The following is a 19,757-nucleotide window of genomic DNA, read 5'->3' as shown; positions in this document are numbered from 1 at the left end:
GGGAGCCTGCCGCGCATGCGCGCCCAGCGCAGCCTCTCCAGATCGACCAGTCTCTTTACGTCACAGCTAGCCCGGCTGGGACCGCAACCGGCGCGAGTTTTTCAAAATGGGAGCGCGGAGGCGCCGCCCCGGTCTGGGAAGGTGCAGGAGAGGCCTTTCGGTGGCTGTGCAGCCGTCTCCCGGAGGGGCGGCCTAGAGAGCCAAGCCTGATGGGCGCCAAGACCGGCTGGCTGCTTGGAGCGCTGCCTCGAAGGGACTGCGTGAAGGAAGCTAATCGGAGCACAGGCCTGAGCCTGGAAATATGGCGACTTGCATCGGGGAGAAGATCGAGGTGATGTCTTGGCAATCTTCTCCGGGGCAGATTGGGGGTCGGGGGGTGGGGTAGCTGGAGTGGCAGGACTCGAGACTGCTGCAAAAAGGAGACCAGGCGAATCTAACGGCTGCGGGGCGGGCGCCGAGGTGTCTTGGGAGACTCCCAACCGCCGGCCTGGCTGTTTAGGGCGGAGCGTCCCGCCCCTCAGGCTGGGGTGTTGGGGGACAAGGTGAGTCGCTCACGGCCCCGCCCGTCCGTCTCCAGACACCAGGGCTATCCCGCCGGGTCTGCCGCGCTAAAACAGGGCAAAGCTGCCACCCCCTTCTCCGAGGGGATGGCGGTTACCTCCGGCGGGAGATGCGGCGGGATTCCTGCCGTGCCCTCTGCTCCCAGGGGTTGGCTGGAGGTGGGAGCAAGGTGCTGAAGTTGCGTTGAGGTTGAGGAAGCAGTCCACTAGGGTGCTGTATCTGAAGCCCACAGCCTGGACTTTCAGGGATCTCCGCAAGGCGTCAACATGCTTTCCACCCCAAACTCCTGCTGTATCGAGGTGTAATACCTGCTTGAATTTTAAATTCATATTCCCCTCTTGGTCCATTTTATCATCTTTTTCCAGTCTCTTCCTATCTTTCTTCTTTTTCACTCATGTGAGTCATCACACCTATCTTTAATTTTAACTTTTAAGGATTTTAAAGTTGGGAATCTGCTTGGTAAAGGATCATTTGCTGGTGTCTACAGAGCTGAGTCCATTCACACTGGTTTGGAAGTAGCAATCAAAATGGTAAGAATATATTAACCAACTTTTCACCTCTACTTTGCAAGTAATTAGAGAGGTGACTTAAGATAAAAGAAACTTCTTACCTATGAGGCTTTTTTTTTTTTTAATTAAGGGTGGAGGGAAACCCATCCCTTATGCAGAAAACAATAATGCCAAGTCCAGCGATTGGCATTACAGATGTTTTAGGAGATCCTTGACTATGCTTAAATAAGTGTTTTATTTTCATTAATGTTCAGTAGACCTAGTACTAGTTATTATGCAAACTTGTAGTAATTGACAGAAATCGAAAAGCAAATAATTTGTTTATAATAATGAGTAGGATTTGTGCCTAGTTCTGTATTACACTGTTAACAATCTAAAATACTATGTTTTGATTGTTGTAAAAAATACTGTGTTTTGATTGTTTATGATAGGAGTATCATAAGCAAATTAAGAATCACTTATCTAAACCAGTAGGGAAAGGGAAGTTTTATTTTAAAGCTTGACTAGTAGAAAATAACAGGGTGAAAAAAACAAAAAACAAAAAAAATAAAGCTTGGGTAGATTTTTGTTGTTATTGTTATAGATATGATAGTTATGCTATTAAATTCTTTAAGTTGGGAGAGTATATTAGAATGCATTGGCTAAACTTTTTTACTGAATGTCTCCTCTGCCAAGCACTCTCTTAGGTGCATGGGGAAAAGAGACAACAGAGTAAATTGATCTCAGAAAGATGTAGATAAAAGGACTTAAGAATATTTTAAAGTATACTTTCTCTTCAAAGTTAACTTTTGAAAACTTCACATTTGGAAGTTCATCAGCAACATTTAAATGTTTCATGTTATTTTTTAGATAGATAAGAAAGCCATGTACAAAGCTGGAATGGTGCAGAGAGTCCAAAATGAGGTGAAAATACATTGCCAGTTGAAACATCCTTCTATCTTGGAGGTAATACAAATTTTATAAAAGTGACCAAGGACTTTGAATTTTTGTATATTATCATTTACTATGCCCTTTTACATTTCAGCTGTATAATTATTTTGAAGATAACAATTATGTGTATCTAGTATTAGAAATGTGCCATAATGGAGAAATGAACAGGTATCTAAAGAACAGAATGAAACCATTCTCAGAAAATGAAGGTAGGTGGCTGCTTTTTTTCTTTTGTGTATATAAATTTTACTCTTTAAAAACTAGTTTTTGAAGAATGTGGTATTTTGTAATGTTTAATAAAACTGTTTAAATTATTACTTTGGGCTAGAAAGGGAGACCCCCAACTCTCAAAATTTGAAAAGCTGTTAATTTCTATAAATAATTTAAACATTACAGAAGTAAAAGGAGAAATTTGTTATCATCTTTCCCCAAAATACATTTTATTTTTTTTTTGTTTAATTTTTTATTTACTTGACAGACAGAGATCACAAGTAGGCAGAGAGGTAGGCAGAGAGAGAAGGGGGAAGCAGGCTCCCTGCTGAGCAGAAAGCCCAGTTCAGGGCTCGATACCAGGACCTGAGCCAAAGGCAGAGGCTTAACCCACTGAGCCACCAGGCGCCCCTTTTTCTTTCTTTTTTTTTTTTTAAATCCAAAATCACATTTTAAATTCAGTCATTGATAGTGTGTATCCTTTCAGTTCTAGAGAAAAGCTTTTTAGAATGTTATTGATGTCTATAAAGTAGTTCCTAAGTCAAACACAAATATTGAAATAATTTATTATAGAAAATGTCAAAAATAGAAGTAGATGGAACAGTATAATGAGACCTCAGCTTCCAAAGCTATCAATTCATGATCAAATTGTTTCATTTGTACCCTTCTTATTCCCCTAATTTTCCAGAGTATTTTGAAGCTGATTGTAGCCATCTTTATATCTATAAATATTTTGTTGTATGTCTTTAATAAAAAAATAAGAACTTTTAAAAATAATTATAGCCACAAAGTCATTATCATACCCAGTAATTCCCTAGTATCAAATGCATAGTCAGTTTCAACTTCCAGAGTTTCTCATAATTAACTATTTTACAGTTCGGATCAGTATCAAATAAGGTCCATGAGTCATCACAAAAATAATTGTTTTCTAGTTATCCTGGTAACTGAGATTGTAGGTAAGCTAACAAGTGTGGTTGCTATTGGACTTTTGGTACATTTAAGTCTATATAATCCATTTGAAAAGCAGTTTGGTCATATGTATTGAGTTATGCAAATATTCATATTTTTTGACTCAAAATAATGTACTAATACAAGTTGAATAATACAAGCTATACAAACATTAATGATGACTTGCATTTTTTGTAATACTGTATAATAGTAAGCCTTAAATAAGAAAATCTACAAAAGCTATAAGGAAAGGAATTATCAATTTGACGTAATTAAAATTAAGCACATGAATGACAAAAGATTAAGTCAAATTTAAAACAAAGGAAGTAAATATTTGTAAAATATATGACTGACAAATTATATTAAATTAATGTTTAATATTAAAAATAAAAGGGATGCTTAAAAAACGTAATGCAGTAGAAAAATGGGTAGGGAATATAGGCAGACTTCACAGAAGAGAAAGTACAAATGGCCAAAAAATAAATTAAAAAATGCTTAAACTCGATAGTAATCATAAGAGTGCCAAATAAAATAGTGGAATACCCTTTTTTTTTTTTAAACTCATTGGATTGACACTAACCAATGTTACCAAGGATATGCATGAAAATACAGCCTTTTGGAGGGCAGTTTGGCAAGTATTAAAATACTAAGTTTTATCCTTCAACCCAGTATTTCTGCTTCTTGAATTTAACATAGAGAACCATGCCATACATATACATAAGAAAACAAGTGGGTACAAAATGTTTATTCCTATGTTTTCTGTAATCTTGAAATATCAGAAATGACCAACTATTCATTGATAGCAATTAAATAAAATGAAAATTTATGGGGGACCTGGGTGATGCACTTGGTTAAGCCTCCAGCTCATAGTTTCAGCTCAGGTTGTGATCTCAGGGTCCTAACATTGAGCCCCCACACCAGAGACTCTTTCTGCCCCTCCTGCTCATGCTCTCTCTGCCTCTGTCTCTCTCTCAAATAAATAAATCTTTTTTAAAAAGATTAGCACATCTTTATTTTAAAGATTTATTTATTTTAGAGAGTGAGGGGTAAGGGAGGGGCAGAAGGAGAAAGAATCTTAAGCAGACTCCCTGCTAAGCACAGAGCCCAACCTTGGGCTCCATCTCCTGACCTGAGATCATGACTTGAGCCAAAACCAAGAGTTAGAGGCTTAATGACTGTGCCACCCAGGTGCCCCTAAAATAAATAAATAAATCTTTAAGAAGAACAAATATGTGTACTGACATGAGAATATTTCAAGAAATACTGTGAAGTGGGGGGAAGAGTAACAGAACTGAATTTTTTATACATTTTTATATTTTAAAGCATTTATTACAGTATATTTCGGTAGACAAATGTACATAAGCACAAATGTATAAAACGGTATAAACACATTATTAATAGTGGTTATTTTTTGTGAGGGTTTGTGAGGACATCAGAGGAACTAGCTTTCTTTTTTCCTTTTAACAATTATAATACATTTACGAATTGTTTGTGCAATTATAAATATTTTCTCTTAATTGCTATGGACTTCTAGAGACCCTAGGTAGTCCAGTCTCCCCCAGTTGCTAATATAATTAAGCTTTCCTTAACTATATAGAAAACTCATCAGTTGGAAAGGACAAAGATTAGAAGGAGTTCCCAGTTGTTTTAAAGGGACTTAAAAGAATATTATGGAATTATCATCAAAATAGTATTTTGGTTGGTAGAACTAAGCTGCAAGCTGGTGTTCTAATGTAATACTGTGGCATATATACTTGGGCTTCTAAAAAACTGAATTCTAAGATTCTAAATACTGAATCAGATTTTCTAAATTGTCAATTTTATATTTTGCATTCCAACAGCTCGACACTTTATGCACCAGATCATCACAGGAATGTTGTATCTCCATTCTCATGGCATATTACATCGGGATCTCACACTTTCTAACCTCTTACTTACCCGTAATATGAACATCAAGATTGCCGACTTCGGGCTGGCAACTCAGTTGAAAATGCCACATGAGAAGCACTATACTTTGTGTGGAACTCCTAATTATATTTCACCAGAAATTGCAACTCGAAGTGCACATGGACTTGAATCTGATGTTTGGTCCTTGGGCTGTATGTTTTATACGTTGCTTATTGGGAGACCTCCTTTTGACACTGACACAGTCAAGAACACATTAAATAAAGTAGTATTGGCAGATTATGAAATGCCAACTTTTTTGACAAGAGAGGCTAAGGACCTTATTCACCAGTTACTTCGCAGAAATCCAGCAGATCGTTTAAGTCTGTCTTCAATATTAGACCATCCTTTTATGTCCCGAAATTCTTCAACAAAAAGTAAAGATTTAGGAACTGTAGAAGACTCAATTGATAGTGGACATGCCACAATTTCTACTGCAATTACAGCTTCTTCCAGTACCAGTATAAGTGGTAGTTTCTTTGATAGGAGAAGACTTTTGATTGGTCAGCCACTCCCAAATAAAGTGACTATATTTCCAAAGAATAAAAATTCAAGTGATTTTTCCTCTTCAGGAGATGGAAGCAGTCTTTATACTCAGTGGGGAAATCAAGAACAAGAAACCAGTAATAATGGGAGGCGAAGAGTAACCCAGGATATGGAAGAAAGGCCACATTCTCGATACCTTCGTAGAGCCCATTCCTCTGATAGATCTGGCACTTCTAATAGTCAGTCTCGAGCCAAAACAATGGAACGATGTCACTCAGCAGAAATGCTTTCAAAATCCAAAAGATCAGGAGTAGATGAAAATGAAGAAAGATACTCACCTACAAACAGCAATGTCAATATTTTGCATTTCTTTAAGGAAAAGACATCCAGTAGTTCTGGATCTTTTGAAAGACTTGATAATGATCAAGCCTGGTAAGAATTTTATCAAAAGCATTTTATTTTTCTATAAATGTTATATTAGCACACATAGGGGACTGCATCTAACTAAGGAGGGTTAATTTTTTCTAATATTGTCAGATGTTCCTGGGGTACTTCTTAGCTATGATTTCTATTTCTTATTAGAGAATCTGAATGATCATTTTTTAATTGTAGTTAAGAAACAGTTTCATAATGAGTATATGTGCTCATGAATGTGTTTAATACTTGAGAATTTTGTTTCATTTTTATTTTATAGGAAGCAGGTCTCCAGTGCAAAGTATCATATTAAATGTGTCTGATCCCTAAAGTACTCTGATAATAACTGTTCTCTTTTTCTATCCTTCTTTCTCCCTTCTCTCTCTCACACACACACACACATACACACAGCTGAGCCAATGATGAGTAATCATGTTATTAACATTAAGACTCATTTTTTAATGCTTGTAGTGTTTTTTCCTTTTTCTTATCTTTGATTTTTATGCTTAAATTACTAGAGGGCAGTAGCCATATAGAAACTTTGTTACAGTACCATGGGCATTTTGGTCTGGAAATTTAGCTTCAGTTTAAGTATTCAGATCAAAAGATTTTTAAAATCTTTTTATCATCAGAAGTTATTACCTGATAATTTTTTAATTAGTTTATCAGAATTTTTTTCCTCTGTTTAGCTCCAATCGTCTTTGTCCAGGGAAAACTCCTTTTCCATTTCCAGACCAGACAACTCAGACTGAAATGGTGCAACAGTGGTTTGGGAATCTGCAAATAAAGGGTGAGTTTTCTGTTTGGGTTTTCTTGAGAAAATAATACATTTTAAAAAATAATAATACATTTTCAGTAAACTATATTACGATAACAGTAATAATAACTTTACTCATTTTGAGTATTTGCTGTATCAGCTACTGTCCGTAATGCTTAAACAAATATTAACTTATTAAATTCTCACACACAATAAATATGAAGATAGGGGTGCCTGGGTGGCTCAGTTGGTTAAGCATCTGCCTTCCACTCAGATCATGCATAATCTCCGGGTCCTAGGATGGAGCCCCGTGTTGGGCTTTCTGCTCAGTGGGGAGTCTGCTTCTCTCTCTCTATCTCTCCCTCTGCCCCTCCCCACTGCTTGTTCTCTCTCTCTCAAATAAATAAAATCTTTTTAAAAATACAAAGATAATATTAGCCCCATCTTACACATGAGGAATTGTGTTGTATAGAGCTTAATTTGCTAAGCTACACTGCCTAAAAGCAGAGGAGCCAGGATTCCAGTACAAGTGGTTTGGCTCATGAACTGTACTCTTTATTCCTTATCTCTGTTCTTGCATCCTATCTGTAAGAAGCACATACGGTCAGCACCTATAAAATAATCAAAGATGACTGACCTTATTTTTAAGTAGACACTAATGAGGACATCATGGTTTACGTGGGACTTTACATACACGGAAGTACACAGCTACTAAAACCTAAATGGGTTTTTTTTTGTTTTGTTTTGTTTTTTTGTTGTTGTTTTTTTTTAAGTGAACTCTAGGCCGATGTGGGCTTGAATTTACAAACTTCAGATCAAGAGTTAACATACCCCGGGCGCCTGGGTGGCTGTCGGTTAAGCATCTACCTTTGGCTCAGGTCTTGATCCAGAGTCCCAGGATCAGGCCCTGCATCAGGCCCCTGCTTCTCTTTCTCCTTCTGCCTCTCCACCTCCCCCTGGTTATGCTCTTTCTCTCTCTCAAATAAATAAAATCTGTTAAAAAAAAAAAAAACAAGCAAACAAAAAAAAGTTACATGCTCTACTGACTGAGCTAGCCAGGCACCCCAAAACCTAAACATTTTTAAACAGCTGTCATCCACGGGTGCCTGGGTAGCTCAGTGGGTTAAAGCCTCTGCCTTCGGCTCAGGTCATGATCCCAGGGTCCTGGGATCAAGCCCCACATGGGCTCTCTGCTCAGTGGGGAGCCTGCCTCTTCCCCCTTTTCTGTCTGCCTCTCTGCCTACTTGTGATCTCTGTCTGTCAAATAAATAAATAAAATCTTTGAAACAAAAAACAAAAAAACAGCTGTCATCCAAGTCATCATTTTAGATTTAGAGTTTGACAGTTCAACATTTCTTATTAATAAACACGACAGACTCCCAGAAGGTGGGTTGGAAATACCATGGAAAAAAAGAGAATAATAAAGAAAACATATGGGGAGGAGGAGATCATTTCTTACTAAGTATTATATTACTTCAGACAGAGAATACATAATATGACTATAATTTAAGCAGAGTTGTTATGTTACCTCAACCATCTGTTCTTTTCTTTTTAAAAATACATTATTTTCAAGAGCCCAAAAGGGAATTAATCTTTTTATGTGTACTTACTTCATGATGGTAATTCAGATTTATGGTTTTTAAACTATAAAATTGCCATGTTCTTAATTGTGCATTTAACCTTCTGTTGTGTTTAGAGATACTTTTATTTGGTAATCGGGATATATCTGAGATGGAGAAATAAGTTTGTTTATAATCTGGTAGTGCTGCTGCAATTTTAAAGTATATTATTTGGTACAAAATATTTCTGTCATGGGAGAAGGAAGAAAGAAAGCACTAACAAGTCATTTAGGGAAAAAATGCAATATATATTTTTGAGTTTAGCATTTGAAAAATTGCCTTATAGAGATCTATATAGCCTAATTACTTAAGGGGCTTTAAAAAATTAATGTTCCCGTGTGAACTGTAAAACTATATAAAATATAAATAGGTAAAATTCAACAAGAGCTTTTTAAAAATGTGGTGCAAAATGGAGCGCCTGGGTGGCTCAGTGGCTTAAAGCCTCTACCTTCGGCTTGGGTCATAATCCCAGGGTCCTGGGATGGAGTCCCACATAGGGCTCTTTGCTCGGCGGGGAGCCTGCTTCCTCCTCTCTCTCTGCCTGCTTCTCTGCCTACTTGTGATCTCCCATCTGTCAAATAAATAAATAAAATCTAAAACAAAATGTGGTACAAATACACTCATAATATTAAATATTAATAATAACATTACAACTATTTCATATATTGTTTTTGGGTTTTATTTGCATATTTTATAAGTAAGATGGTCAGACAGTCCTCAGCTTAAAGAGGTAAATTTACATATTACATAGAATGATTACTTGTACTTGTTGGAACACTGGCAGTTACTTGTTTTAGAATTAGTAAGTGACCCTAAATTTTGCCTTGACTGAAAAACAAATTTCATATTAATATCTTTTCTTAGTTTTAGGAGTATAAAGGTATATCTTTGCAATCTGGATTAAAATGTTCTTTTAAGGTCATTCTTAGGGAGCCTGAGTGGCTCACTCAGTTAAGCATCTGCCTTCTGCTCAGGTCATGATCCCAGATTCCTGGGATTGAGTCTCACATCGTGCTCCCTGGTCAGTGGGGAGTCTTGCTTCTCCCTTTTCCTCTGCCTCGTCCTGCCTGCCTAAGCTAATGCTCTGTCACTCTCTCTCACATAAATAAATAAAATCTATTAAAGTCATTCTTGTATTATGTCATATCTTAAAACTCCTTATTTGTTAGAAATATTATAAACATTTTTTTATTAGATTTCTTTTGTACTTCAAAACAAAATTAAACCAGTATGACATTATGTTGTGTAGACTTGGTTTTTTTTTTTTTTTTTTTTTTTCATTTTCACTAACTTGCTTCAATCTGTGTATATTGCAGATCATTTAAGAGAAACTACTGAACACAACAGCATTAGCCCAAAAAGAGATTTCCAAGGCCATCTAGACTTGCAGGACACATCAAGAAATGTTTGGACTGATACAGGAGCCAAAAAGAGTTCTGATGCTTCTGATAATGTTCATCCTGCAAAACAGTTGAATACCATGAAATTTATGACTGCATTTCAAAGTAAAACTGAGATAATTCAACAGGAATCTATTTTTGGCTCAGATCCTCTTTCTGCGCAAAGCAAAACTAGGGGTATGGAGCCACCATTGGGTTATCAGAAACGTACGCTACGAGGCATTACATCTCCTTTGACTGCTTACAGGTTAAAACCGATTAGACAGAAAACCAAAAAGGCTGTGGTATGTCTGTCATTTTTCTAAATTCCTATTTGATATTTTCCTTGAGTATGCGGTTTCTTATATCAAATATGTTTCTTTTAGTTCCTGTACTTTTGATATTTATATGATAAACTGATTTAAAAGACTAGGAATTTATGGTAAAATAGCTAATGTTTTCTATTAGCTACTTTAAGAATGGTGAATTGATACTGATACGCTTTGAATTTTAAATTACTGATAATGAGAAACATTTAAAAGTAACAGTGGGAGGGTGCCTGGGTGGCTCAGTGGGTTAAAGCCTCTGCCTTTGGCTCAGGTCATGATCCCAGGGTCCTGGGATTGAGCCCCACATCGGGCTCTCTGCTCAGCAGGGAGCCTGCTTCCTCCTCTCTCTCTCTCTGCCTGCTGCTTTGCCTACTTGTGATCTCTTGTCTGTCAAATGAATAAATAAAATCTTTTTAAAAAAAATTAAAAAAAATAAAAGTAACAGTGGCTAAATACTGTGTTAAATATTATTTTATTCATAATTCTGGTTACTGAATTAATATTTAATACTGCTTTTTGCTTTTGTTTCAGTATTTAGTCTCATCAAAAAGGTAAACTAAAAAATTTTTTTCTTAACATTTGGAACTAAAGAAAAAGAATATATACAAAATCAAGTTTAGATTTTACATTGATGTATGAATTGGAAATAGCAATTTTTATTTTTTAATTCTATCTTCTTCCTCTTTGTACCTTGTTTTCTATTCACCCAGTCTTGCCTTTGTTTGGCTTGCTATTGTCTTTTCAAAGTCCTTATTCTCCACCCATACCTTCTGCTTTCATTTTGCTCACTGGTTATCATTTCACACTTAATTATGCCTTCTTACCTTTGCTCCTTATATTTCACAATTGTGCTCAAATACAGCTCTGGTGTAGACTGTTGGAGAGAAGTAGCCATTTGATTTTGACTTGAATTTTTGTTTCTACTATGGTTAAGTACTTTTAAATATTATATATGTCAGAGCTATTATAGTAAACAAGAGAATTTTTACTAATGTTACCTTCTTGTTTTTTAGGTTAGCATACTTGATTCAGAGGAGGTATGTGTGGAGCTTCTAAAGGAACATACATCACAAGAATATGTGAAAGAAGTTCTTCAAATATCTAGTGATGGAAATATGGTAATGTGGCTTTACTTCATTTTGTAATTTTAAATCATCATTAAACATTTAGCATTCCAGTTCATTCTACAAGGATATCATTAAAATACTTAAACATTGGTTTTCTTAATATGATAATATCTCTGAAATTAAAAAACTGAAATACCATGTTACATATATTTAATTAATGTGGTTTTTAAAATAATTATAACTTATAGCAAAATCTAAACTTTATTACTTCTAGAAAATAACATTTTCAATAAAATAATATTGAATTTTACATGTGAGCTCTTTTTCATGATTTTTCTAGTGAAATATAGCTCTCTAACTTAATGGCATATAATTAGAATTCTTAAAAAACTTTTTGACAGATTACTATTTATTATCCCAATGATGGAAGAGGTTTTCCTCTTGCTGACAGACCACCACCCCCTACTGACAACATCAGTAGGTACTGCTTTGACAATTTACCAGGTATGTAAATTTATCAGGAATAAATTTAGATAATGGACTTATTTATCTGTAAACTCTATATGTGTGGATATCATAGATTATAAATGTCTTGCTTCAACCAGGCTATAACTCATGTTCTCATATTTTATATGTGGTGAGATATATGTTGTACCTTACTAATCCAATGTTTATTCATACTCTGTGTTATCACATATTTAAGCAAAAACTATGGAATATTAGTCATAGATCACACAAATATAATATGTACACTTGTTTAGTTACTAATTTGTCAAGAATCTTGTTTAAAATTCAACATAAAGTATCAATTTTTGGCTTTTAAAACCATTATTATGCTCCATAAATGACCATCTGTTATTATGGCTAACCAATTTTGATTTCTCGTTCAGCTTCTGGATTTTATGGATAGGGGAATTAAATATTGAATAGTAAGCCTTCACTGAAGTGACTTTTAGAATCAAACAAGAAAACCTGTCTAATCCTATTAGAAATCAAAACAGAACAAGACTAAATACTGTTAAGTGTCTATAGTTACAGGGAATTGTAAAAACTGACTTTTGAATATTAGGACCACAAAACTCTGTGCTTTACTAACATAAAAAGAACTACATCTGTTCCTGATAGTCTGATTCTGATATCTCAGGTAGAAATTTTTTCATTTCAATTGTTAAAACATTTCTAGAATCATTACTTACAATAAGGAGTCAGTGATTCAGAGGAAGAGATTTTTTTTTAATTATCATGGTACTACTCATTGGATTTTGTTATATACTTCTTGGGGATTGTATTATATTGTCTTTAGTTTTCATTAAAATAATAGACTTGCAGGACTAAAATATCTTTATTTTGGTAATGAGGTTTCTAACCTATCGACTTGAATTTTTGTGGAAGAGTAGTGATCAATATTAAACTTATGGAATTTATATGTCAAGTCATAACTTTATTTCCTACTATTAGGTAATTTTTTTCTTTTTTTCACTAGAGAAGTACTGGCGAAAATATCAATATGCTTCCAGATTTGTACACCTTGTAAGATCTAAATCACCCAAAATAACTTATTTTACGAGATATGCTAAATGCATTTTAATGGAGAATTCCCCTGATGCTGATTTTGAGGTTTGGTTTTATGATGGTAAGTACCATTTAGAAATGATAATTTTTCCCCTTTAGTTTATAATTTAGTAGTTGTTTTTTAAATTCAGCACCACAAGTTTATAAGCTATATATTTATACAAATTAGTTACACAGCACAGTATACTATATGTTAAATATGTTAACCAAATTTATTTATATATACTTTCACGTAAACAGCTTATTCTCCAATATATATATTAGTTCTCTTTCCCAATTTAGCTCAGATTTAATAACATTCAGGTTGATAGTACAGAATCACCTTAAATAAATATCCTACTTCTTAGCAGAAACTCAAATGGACATTTACCAAATGAAGAGAATTATAAATGTGGCAAATGGGGGTGCCTGGGTGGCTCAGTGAGTTAAAGCCTCTGCCTTCGGCTCAGGTCATGATCCCAGGGTCCTGGGATTGAGCCCCGCATCGGGCTCTCTGCTCAGCGGGGAGCCTGCTTCCCCTCTCTCTCTGCCTGCTGCTCTGCCTACTTGTGATCTCTGTCTGTCAAATAAATAAATAAAATCTTAAAAAAAAATGTGGCAAAAGGATAGGATTGAACAAGAGAATATGTTTTCCTAAATCTAAAGATGATTTACTTTTTAATCTGTAAAACTCCTTTTAAGGGACACCTAGCACATACACTCATACAGTATACATATAATAATAGCTATCCTTCAACTGTGTGTTTGTATGAGATCAGTGATTTTTAATTTTTTTTAATTTTTTAATTTTTTTAAAGATTTTATTTATTTTTTTGACAGACAGAGATCACAAGTAGGCAGAGAGGCAAACAGAGAGAGGGTGGGAAGCAGGCTCCCTGCTGAACAGAGAGTGCGATGCGGGGCTCAATCCCAGGACCTTGGGATCATGACCCGAGCCGAAGGCAGAGACTTAACTAACCCACTGAGCCAACCAGGCGCCCCGATGTGATTTTTTAAAATATCATAAAAGTATCAGACTTACGCCAGATATATGAAGGGAAAAAAATGGATGGCTTATATTTATTGAATATATTCACAGCCTCATTTTTTAATGATCAGTGAGTGAATATAAATAATACCTTAATCTTTATGCACTAGCATGATAATGAGTATAAACACAGGAGTATTTAAAGAAATGATAAAAGAGTCGTTTTCTTTTTATTCTTTAAGGAGCAAAGATACACAAAACCGAAGATTTGATTCAGGTGATTGAAAAGACTGGGAAATCTTATACCTTAAAAAGTGAAAGTGAAATTAGTAGCTTGAAAGGTGAAATAAAAATGTATATGGACCATGCAAATGAGGTATGTACCTAGTTATGGTAGGTTTTTCATACAAGTTAATAGTGATTCCAAATGATAGGTGAAATAATGATAGCTCTATTCTTTTGAAATAGGGCCATCGTATTTGCTTAGCACTGGAATCCATAATTTCAGAGGAGGAAAAGAAAAGTGGAAGTGCTCCCTTTTTCCCAATAATTATAGGAAGGTAAATGTTTGAAAATTTTTTAAATATAGCTAAGATGTGTCAGAAATGTTAAAAAAAAAAAGTTTAGTGTTTACACTATGGACACTTTTAAGTTTTCTGTAATTTGAAAGCTTTAAGGAAATATATTTGGACATTTCTTTCCCCTTCAGAAAACCTGGAAATACTAGTTCACCTAAGGCCTTATCACCTCCTACTTCTGTGGATCCAAACTACCTGATGAGTGATAGAGCATCTTTGAATAAAATGATAAATAATGCTGCTTCTTCAAAACTGGCACCAATGCTTAATCCTCCTGTAAGTAAATATATGTAACTTCTATACTTTAAACTCTTCAGTGATTGCCTCTTGCCTTTCATATAAAATTTAAATTCCTTACTCTGGCCTTTCTATCATCTGTCAACTTCTCCCCTGCCTACTTTACCCTGCACTATCTATGCTTTCTTTTAGTTTTTCAAGTAAGTCAAGTGTACAGGCCTTTTCACATGCTATTCACTGGACCTGGAACTTCTCCCTAACCTCTTAATGGCTAATTCTTTCTCATCCTTCAGGTCTCAGTGTAAATGTTACCCCTGTAAGCTAAATATATTATTATATGAATCATTTTATTTTTACTAATAAAATATCATTGAGTGCCTTAATATCCATGATAGAACATTGTTTACAAAAACTTATTAAAAAAAAAAAAACTTATTAATTTCTTATTCCATGAACTGTCATGCCTATAAATACTATATTGCAATATAGAAAAATGCAACATTAGGGAAATAGATCTGTGTGTATATATACTCAACACATGTACATATATACTGCAATTGCAGTTATGAAAAATTATGCCTTTGGGAAACAAAAGACAAAAGAAATCTACCTAAATGAAAACAGCAACTGTATGATTTTTTCTTCTGTATTTCTCTAGTTTTCCATAATGCGTTTATATTTGCGTTTTATGGTTAACACATTAATTAATTAATTAATTAATTTTTAAAAGATTTTATTTATTTATTTGACAGAGAGAGAGAGAGATCACAAGTGGGCAGAGATCACAAGGGAGAGAGGGGGAAGCAGGCTTCCTGCTGAGCAAGGAGCCTGATGTGGGACTAGATCTCAGGACTCTGGGATCATGACCTGAGCTGAAGGCAGGCGCTTAACTGACTGAGCCGCCCAGGTGTCCCTATATTTTCATTTCTTAACTCTGTTACTAAAAAATTATTTTGGGGGTGCCTGGGTTGCTCAGTTGGTTAAGTGACTGCCTTCATGATCATGGAGTCCCAGGATCTAGTAACGTGTGGGGCTCCTTGCTCAGTGGGGAGTCTGCTTCTCCCTCTGATCCTCCCCTCCCCACCTCGTGCTCTCTCTCCTTCTCTCTTTAAAATAAATTAACAAAAATTTTTTTTAGCTAATGAACATCTAGGTTTTTTTTCAGTTTTGATGAAGTTGCCTTATAAAAATGCCAAGGAATAATATCTTCTTGTCCTTTACTGTTTGTAGATGGTTACAAATGAAGGACATGGCTTTATGGCTGCAGCTTCTGAAACAAACATCTCTTCTAGTAGTCTAAAAGATTGTCTTCCTAAATCAGCACAACTTTTGAAATCTGTTTTTGTGAAAAATGTTGGTTGGGCTACACAGGTGAGAAGCTTTTTATAAAGTGAATTTTTTCACTCTGAATTTCTTTAGTTTTCATAGTCATTAGACAATTATCAAAAAAGTAAATAATTTTAAATATTTCTCTTTGTAAGAAAGTTTTTACACCTTTTTTACATTGGTTATATTAAAATTTTAGACATTTTTTATTTGTATACACTTGGAGAACTCTAGGTATTGTTAATAAATTGTTAAGGTGTAAGTGATTTGTTTTTAAAGTTTTTAAAAACAAGTGTCTTAAACCCAAATGTTACTGATAGATAAAGAAGATGTATGTGTAGAGGTACCTGACCAACTCAGTCTGTAAAGCATGCAACTTGATCTCAGGGCTATAAGTTCAAGCCCCACGTTGGGCATGGAGCCTACTTAAAATTAATAAATAAATATACAGAGATACATACATGAAAAAATATATGTGTATATACACAATGGAATATTACTCAGCCATAAGAAAAAAAATCTTGCCATTTGTGACAACATGGATGGGCCTAGAAGGTATTATGCCAAGTGAAATAAGTCAGGCAGAGAAAAATAAATAAATTATTTCACTCACATGTGGAAGCTAATAAACAAAACAGAAAACAGAAAGAAGCTCGTAAATACAGAGAACAAACTGGTCATTGCCAGAGGGGAGGAGGACTGGCTAACTAGGTAGCAAGGATTACGAGGTACACACTTCCAGCTGTAAAATAAATAAGTCACAGAAATGGAAAGTACAGCATAGGGAATATAGTCAATAATACTGTAATAAAGTTGTGACAGATGGTGAGCTTTAAGTACTCTATAGAATTGTTGAATCACTATGTTGTATACCTGAAACTAACGTAACATTGTATGTCAACAGTGCTTCAATTTAAAAAATAAATTAAGAAAAACAGAATAGAGGGACACCTGGGTGGCTTAAGTCAGTTAAGTATCTGCCTTCAGTTCAGGTCATGATCTCAGGATCCTGGGATCAAGTCCTGCTGTGGGCTGCACACTCAGCAGTAGTCTGCTTTGCCCCCTACCCCTCCTCTACTTATGCCGCTCCCCCTGCATGTGCATACCCTCTCTCAAATAAATCAATAAAATCTTTAAAAAAACAAAACAAAACAGAATAGAGGTGTCATGATAATGGCTACTTTTTGGTAATTGAGAATGATGTTCATGACTTTTAAGTTTTACAAACTTGGTAATCTATTACTATTAATCTATTAATAATAGATTACTATTTGTAATCTATTATCCTTTGGCAGAAAAGAAGTTTTGCATTTAAAAATTAAGTCCACATTGAGTTTCAAACTTAAAGAATTATATGTAGGTCTGAGCCTATATGTATATATTATCTGAAAGCTGAAGCTTTCATACTTGAGCATAGTACATTTTTTAGTACATGTAGTTTTTACTTGCCAGGGAAGAAAAATGCACCTTAGACCTTTATAGGGGTAGGAAATAAATGAAGGGAACTTGATATTTGTTCAGTACCTGTTATATTGTTTCTCACGTATATTGTCTTGTTATTCCCCAAAATAAAACCCAGTAAAGTTGGTGTTACCTCCTTTTATAGGTAGTAAAATTATGGCTTATAATTGTTGATTGACTTGCCCGGTCCTACTCAGTAGTTGGCAGAGTCTGGTGTAAACTCAGGTCTGTTTGATTCCAGAGCCCATATCTTCTCTCTTCTGTTTGGAGTGCCACAGTGTATATTGGTGACTATATCAAATATCAGTGGCTAAAGGAATAAGTTGCAAAGGCTAAAAGTGTACAGGCAGAAGAGAAATTCTGTGGCCCAAGAACAGAGAGGGAAATCCTAATTCAAGAAAATATTACTTTTGTATTTCCTAAATCTCTAATTTATTAGAAATGCTGTTGGCAGGAGGGGCACAAAACTACTGAGACATTGTAGTAGAAATGAATGGGAAACTGGATTCATTTAGAATAATTTAATATTTTAATGTCATAGCTATTAAAGGAATAATTGGAAAAGATGTGAATGAATATTCTCAATGCTACTAACTTCACAGCCCCACATTTGTAGTTTCCTGAGAGCGTTGCGTTTTGTTTTTTTTTTTAAAAGATTAATTTATTTAAGCGTGCACATTGGAGTGCAAGCAGTGGGGTGCAGCAGGAGGCAAGCAGACTTCCTGCTTAGTGGGGAACCCAACAAGGGCTTGATCCTAGGACCCTGAGATCATGACCCAAGCCGAAATAAAGAGTCAGATGTTTGAATGACTGAGCACCCAAGAGCTCCGAACATTGTTTTTTTTTTTTCTTTTAACCATTTGTAAAACCTGTTGAACATGAGTACCTTTTAAGAACTTTAAATCTCCTACTGTATACTAATTTTGTATACTTACTATTTTTCTAGTTAACTAGTGGAGCTGTGTGGGTTCAGTTCAATGATGGGTCCCAGTTGGTTGTCCAGGCAGGAGTGTCTTCTATCAGTTATACATCACCAAATGGTCAAACAACTAGGTAAGCACTTAAAATGATGGTTGAGATTTAGCCCTTTGCTATATAATTTTCTTTTCTCTGTTGAAATAAATGATTTAATAAGGTTTTGTATGTTCTTTAGATTAAGGCCTTTAGTTTAATGAAGAATCCAGTTTTCAAGTCAGCTCAAGTATTTGGCCTAATTTTCTTTTTTTGTTTAAATACATTTATAAAGTGGCCTATTTTAAAAGAAAACAAATGATATGCTTAACTTGATTTAGGTATCTACTTAAATAATTTGTGTGATTTTTCTGAGGTGCCTCTTTCATTGAAGAATTACTGAAAAATAGTATATGCCTTTTGGTACTTTCATACAAACAAATCAATTAAGTTATGTTTTTGTCTTTTTTTTTTTTTTTTTTTTTTTTTTTTGCTTCACTTAGGTATGGAGAAAATGAAAAATTACCAGATTACATCAAACAGAAATTACAGTGTCTTTCTTCCATCCTTTTGATGTTTTCTAATCCAGCTCCTAGTTTTGAATAATTAAGGCTCCTTATAGGTACATAAGTCTAATAAATAACTTTGTTGGCTTTCAAGTAAAGTGACTTTTTTTTATTTGATATAATTTCCTCAGAAAGCCTTTCTACAAAAAGACCGTTTTAATCTATACCGTAATGGATGTATTCTAATGAGAGAACAGAGCAGAATGAAACTTCTAAAATGTACTGGTCATAGATAAAATAGTACACTAGACTTTGCTCTTAGAACATATACCCCTAAACTTTGTATTCATATATTTGTATTGAACAGTCCTTTAAAAGCAAAAATATAAATGGTGTGTGGTGTATTTATGCTTTTTTTTATTGTTTTTCCTACTTCTTAGTCATGTTGAGAATCATGGAAGAAACATGCTGGAGTTTTTGAGGTTTTGACCATGTAAATAATGTGTATTTATGTTGTAAGTAACAGATGTAAACATGTATATTTGTTTTATATTTATTTTTGTAGTACCAGTTTCTAATGAAATATTTCTGAAAATGCATTTTATAAAAAAAATAAATACAGAGATAAGTTGCTTTATCTTTTGGTTTATTTAATTAAATACTCATTTTAAAATAAGTTACTAGTAAGCTCATTTTTAAATTATGTTGCCTGTTCAGGAGCCAGTTAAATTTTTAAAATTAATTTCGCAAATGGTAAATACATTGTTTCTCTACCTTTATTTGAAAATTTGTGTATATTTTAATGATAAAAATTTTAACACTGTAGAACTTAATGTAATAGTTACAATGAGAAAAAGAATATTTGATAGTGGGACACTCATTACCTTTTACTAAAGATAAAACAGGAATGAAATAAAATATATGAATATGATAAAGACTTTTAACCTAATGTTTCCTGCTGTTTTTTAGAATTAGAAATATTTGATTTTTCTTTTTTAAAGGTTGT

The 19,757-nt window shown here is 34.6% G+C and overlaps 1 protein-coding gene across 2 annotated transcripts; it reads left to right on the top strand.

Annotated features, from left to right (window-relative positions):
- The first annotated feature begins 61 nt into the window (after positions 1–61).
- On the top strand, positions 62–19,381 carry PLK4 (polo like kinase 4). Of its 2 annotated transcripts, XM_044224009.1 has the most exons (16): positions 62–331; positions 996–1,091; positions 1,920–2,015; positions 2,095–2,209; positions 5,000–6,020; positions 6,692–6,792; positions 9,695–10,062; positions 11,100–11,204; positions 11,555–11,657; positions 12,637–12,786; positions 13,935–14,068; positions 14,161–14,252; positions 14,402–14,546; positions 15,738–15,878; positions 18,241–18,347; positions 18,749–19,381. In XM_044224009.1, the coding sequence occupies exons 1-16, from the start codon at positions 302–304 to the stop codon at positions 18,849–18,851; spliced, it is 2,907 nt and encodes a 968-aa protein (XP_044079944.1). In that variant the 5' UTR covers positions 62–301; the 3' UTR covers positions 18,852–19,381. The 2 variants fall into 2 exon arrangements, with proteins under 2 accessions (XP_044079944.1, XP_044079945.1); XM_044224010.1 differs by lacking the exon at positions 62–331 and having other exon boundaries at positions 1,016–1,091; positions 1,924–2,015.
- The last annotated feature ends 376 nt before the right edge of the window (positions 19,382–19,757 follow it).

The sequence above is a fragment of the Neovison vison genome, chromosome 11 (genome assembly GCF_020171115.1).
Source record: "Neovison vison isolate M4711 chromosome 11, ASM_NN_V1, whole genome shotgun sequence".
NCBI classification, from domain to species: domain Eukaryota; kingdom Metazoa; phylum Chordata; class Mammalia; order Carnivora; family Mustelidae; genus Neogale; species Neogale vison.
Note: the sequence above shows the minus strand (reverse complement) of the source record. Positions and strands in the feature narration are given on the sequence as shown.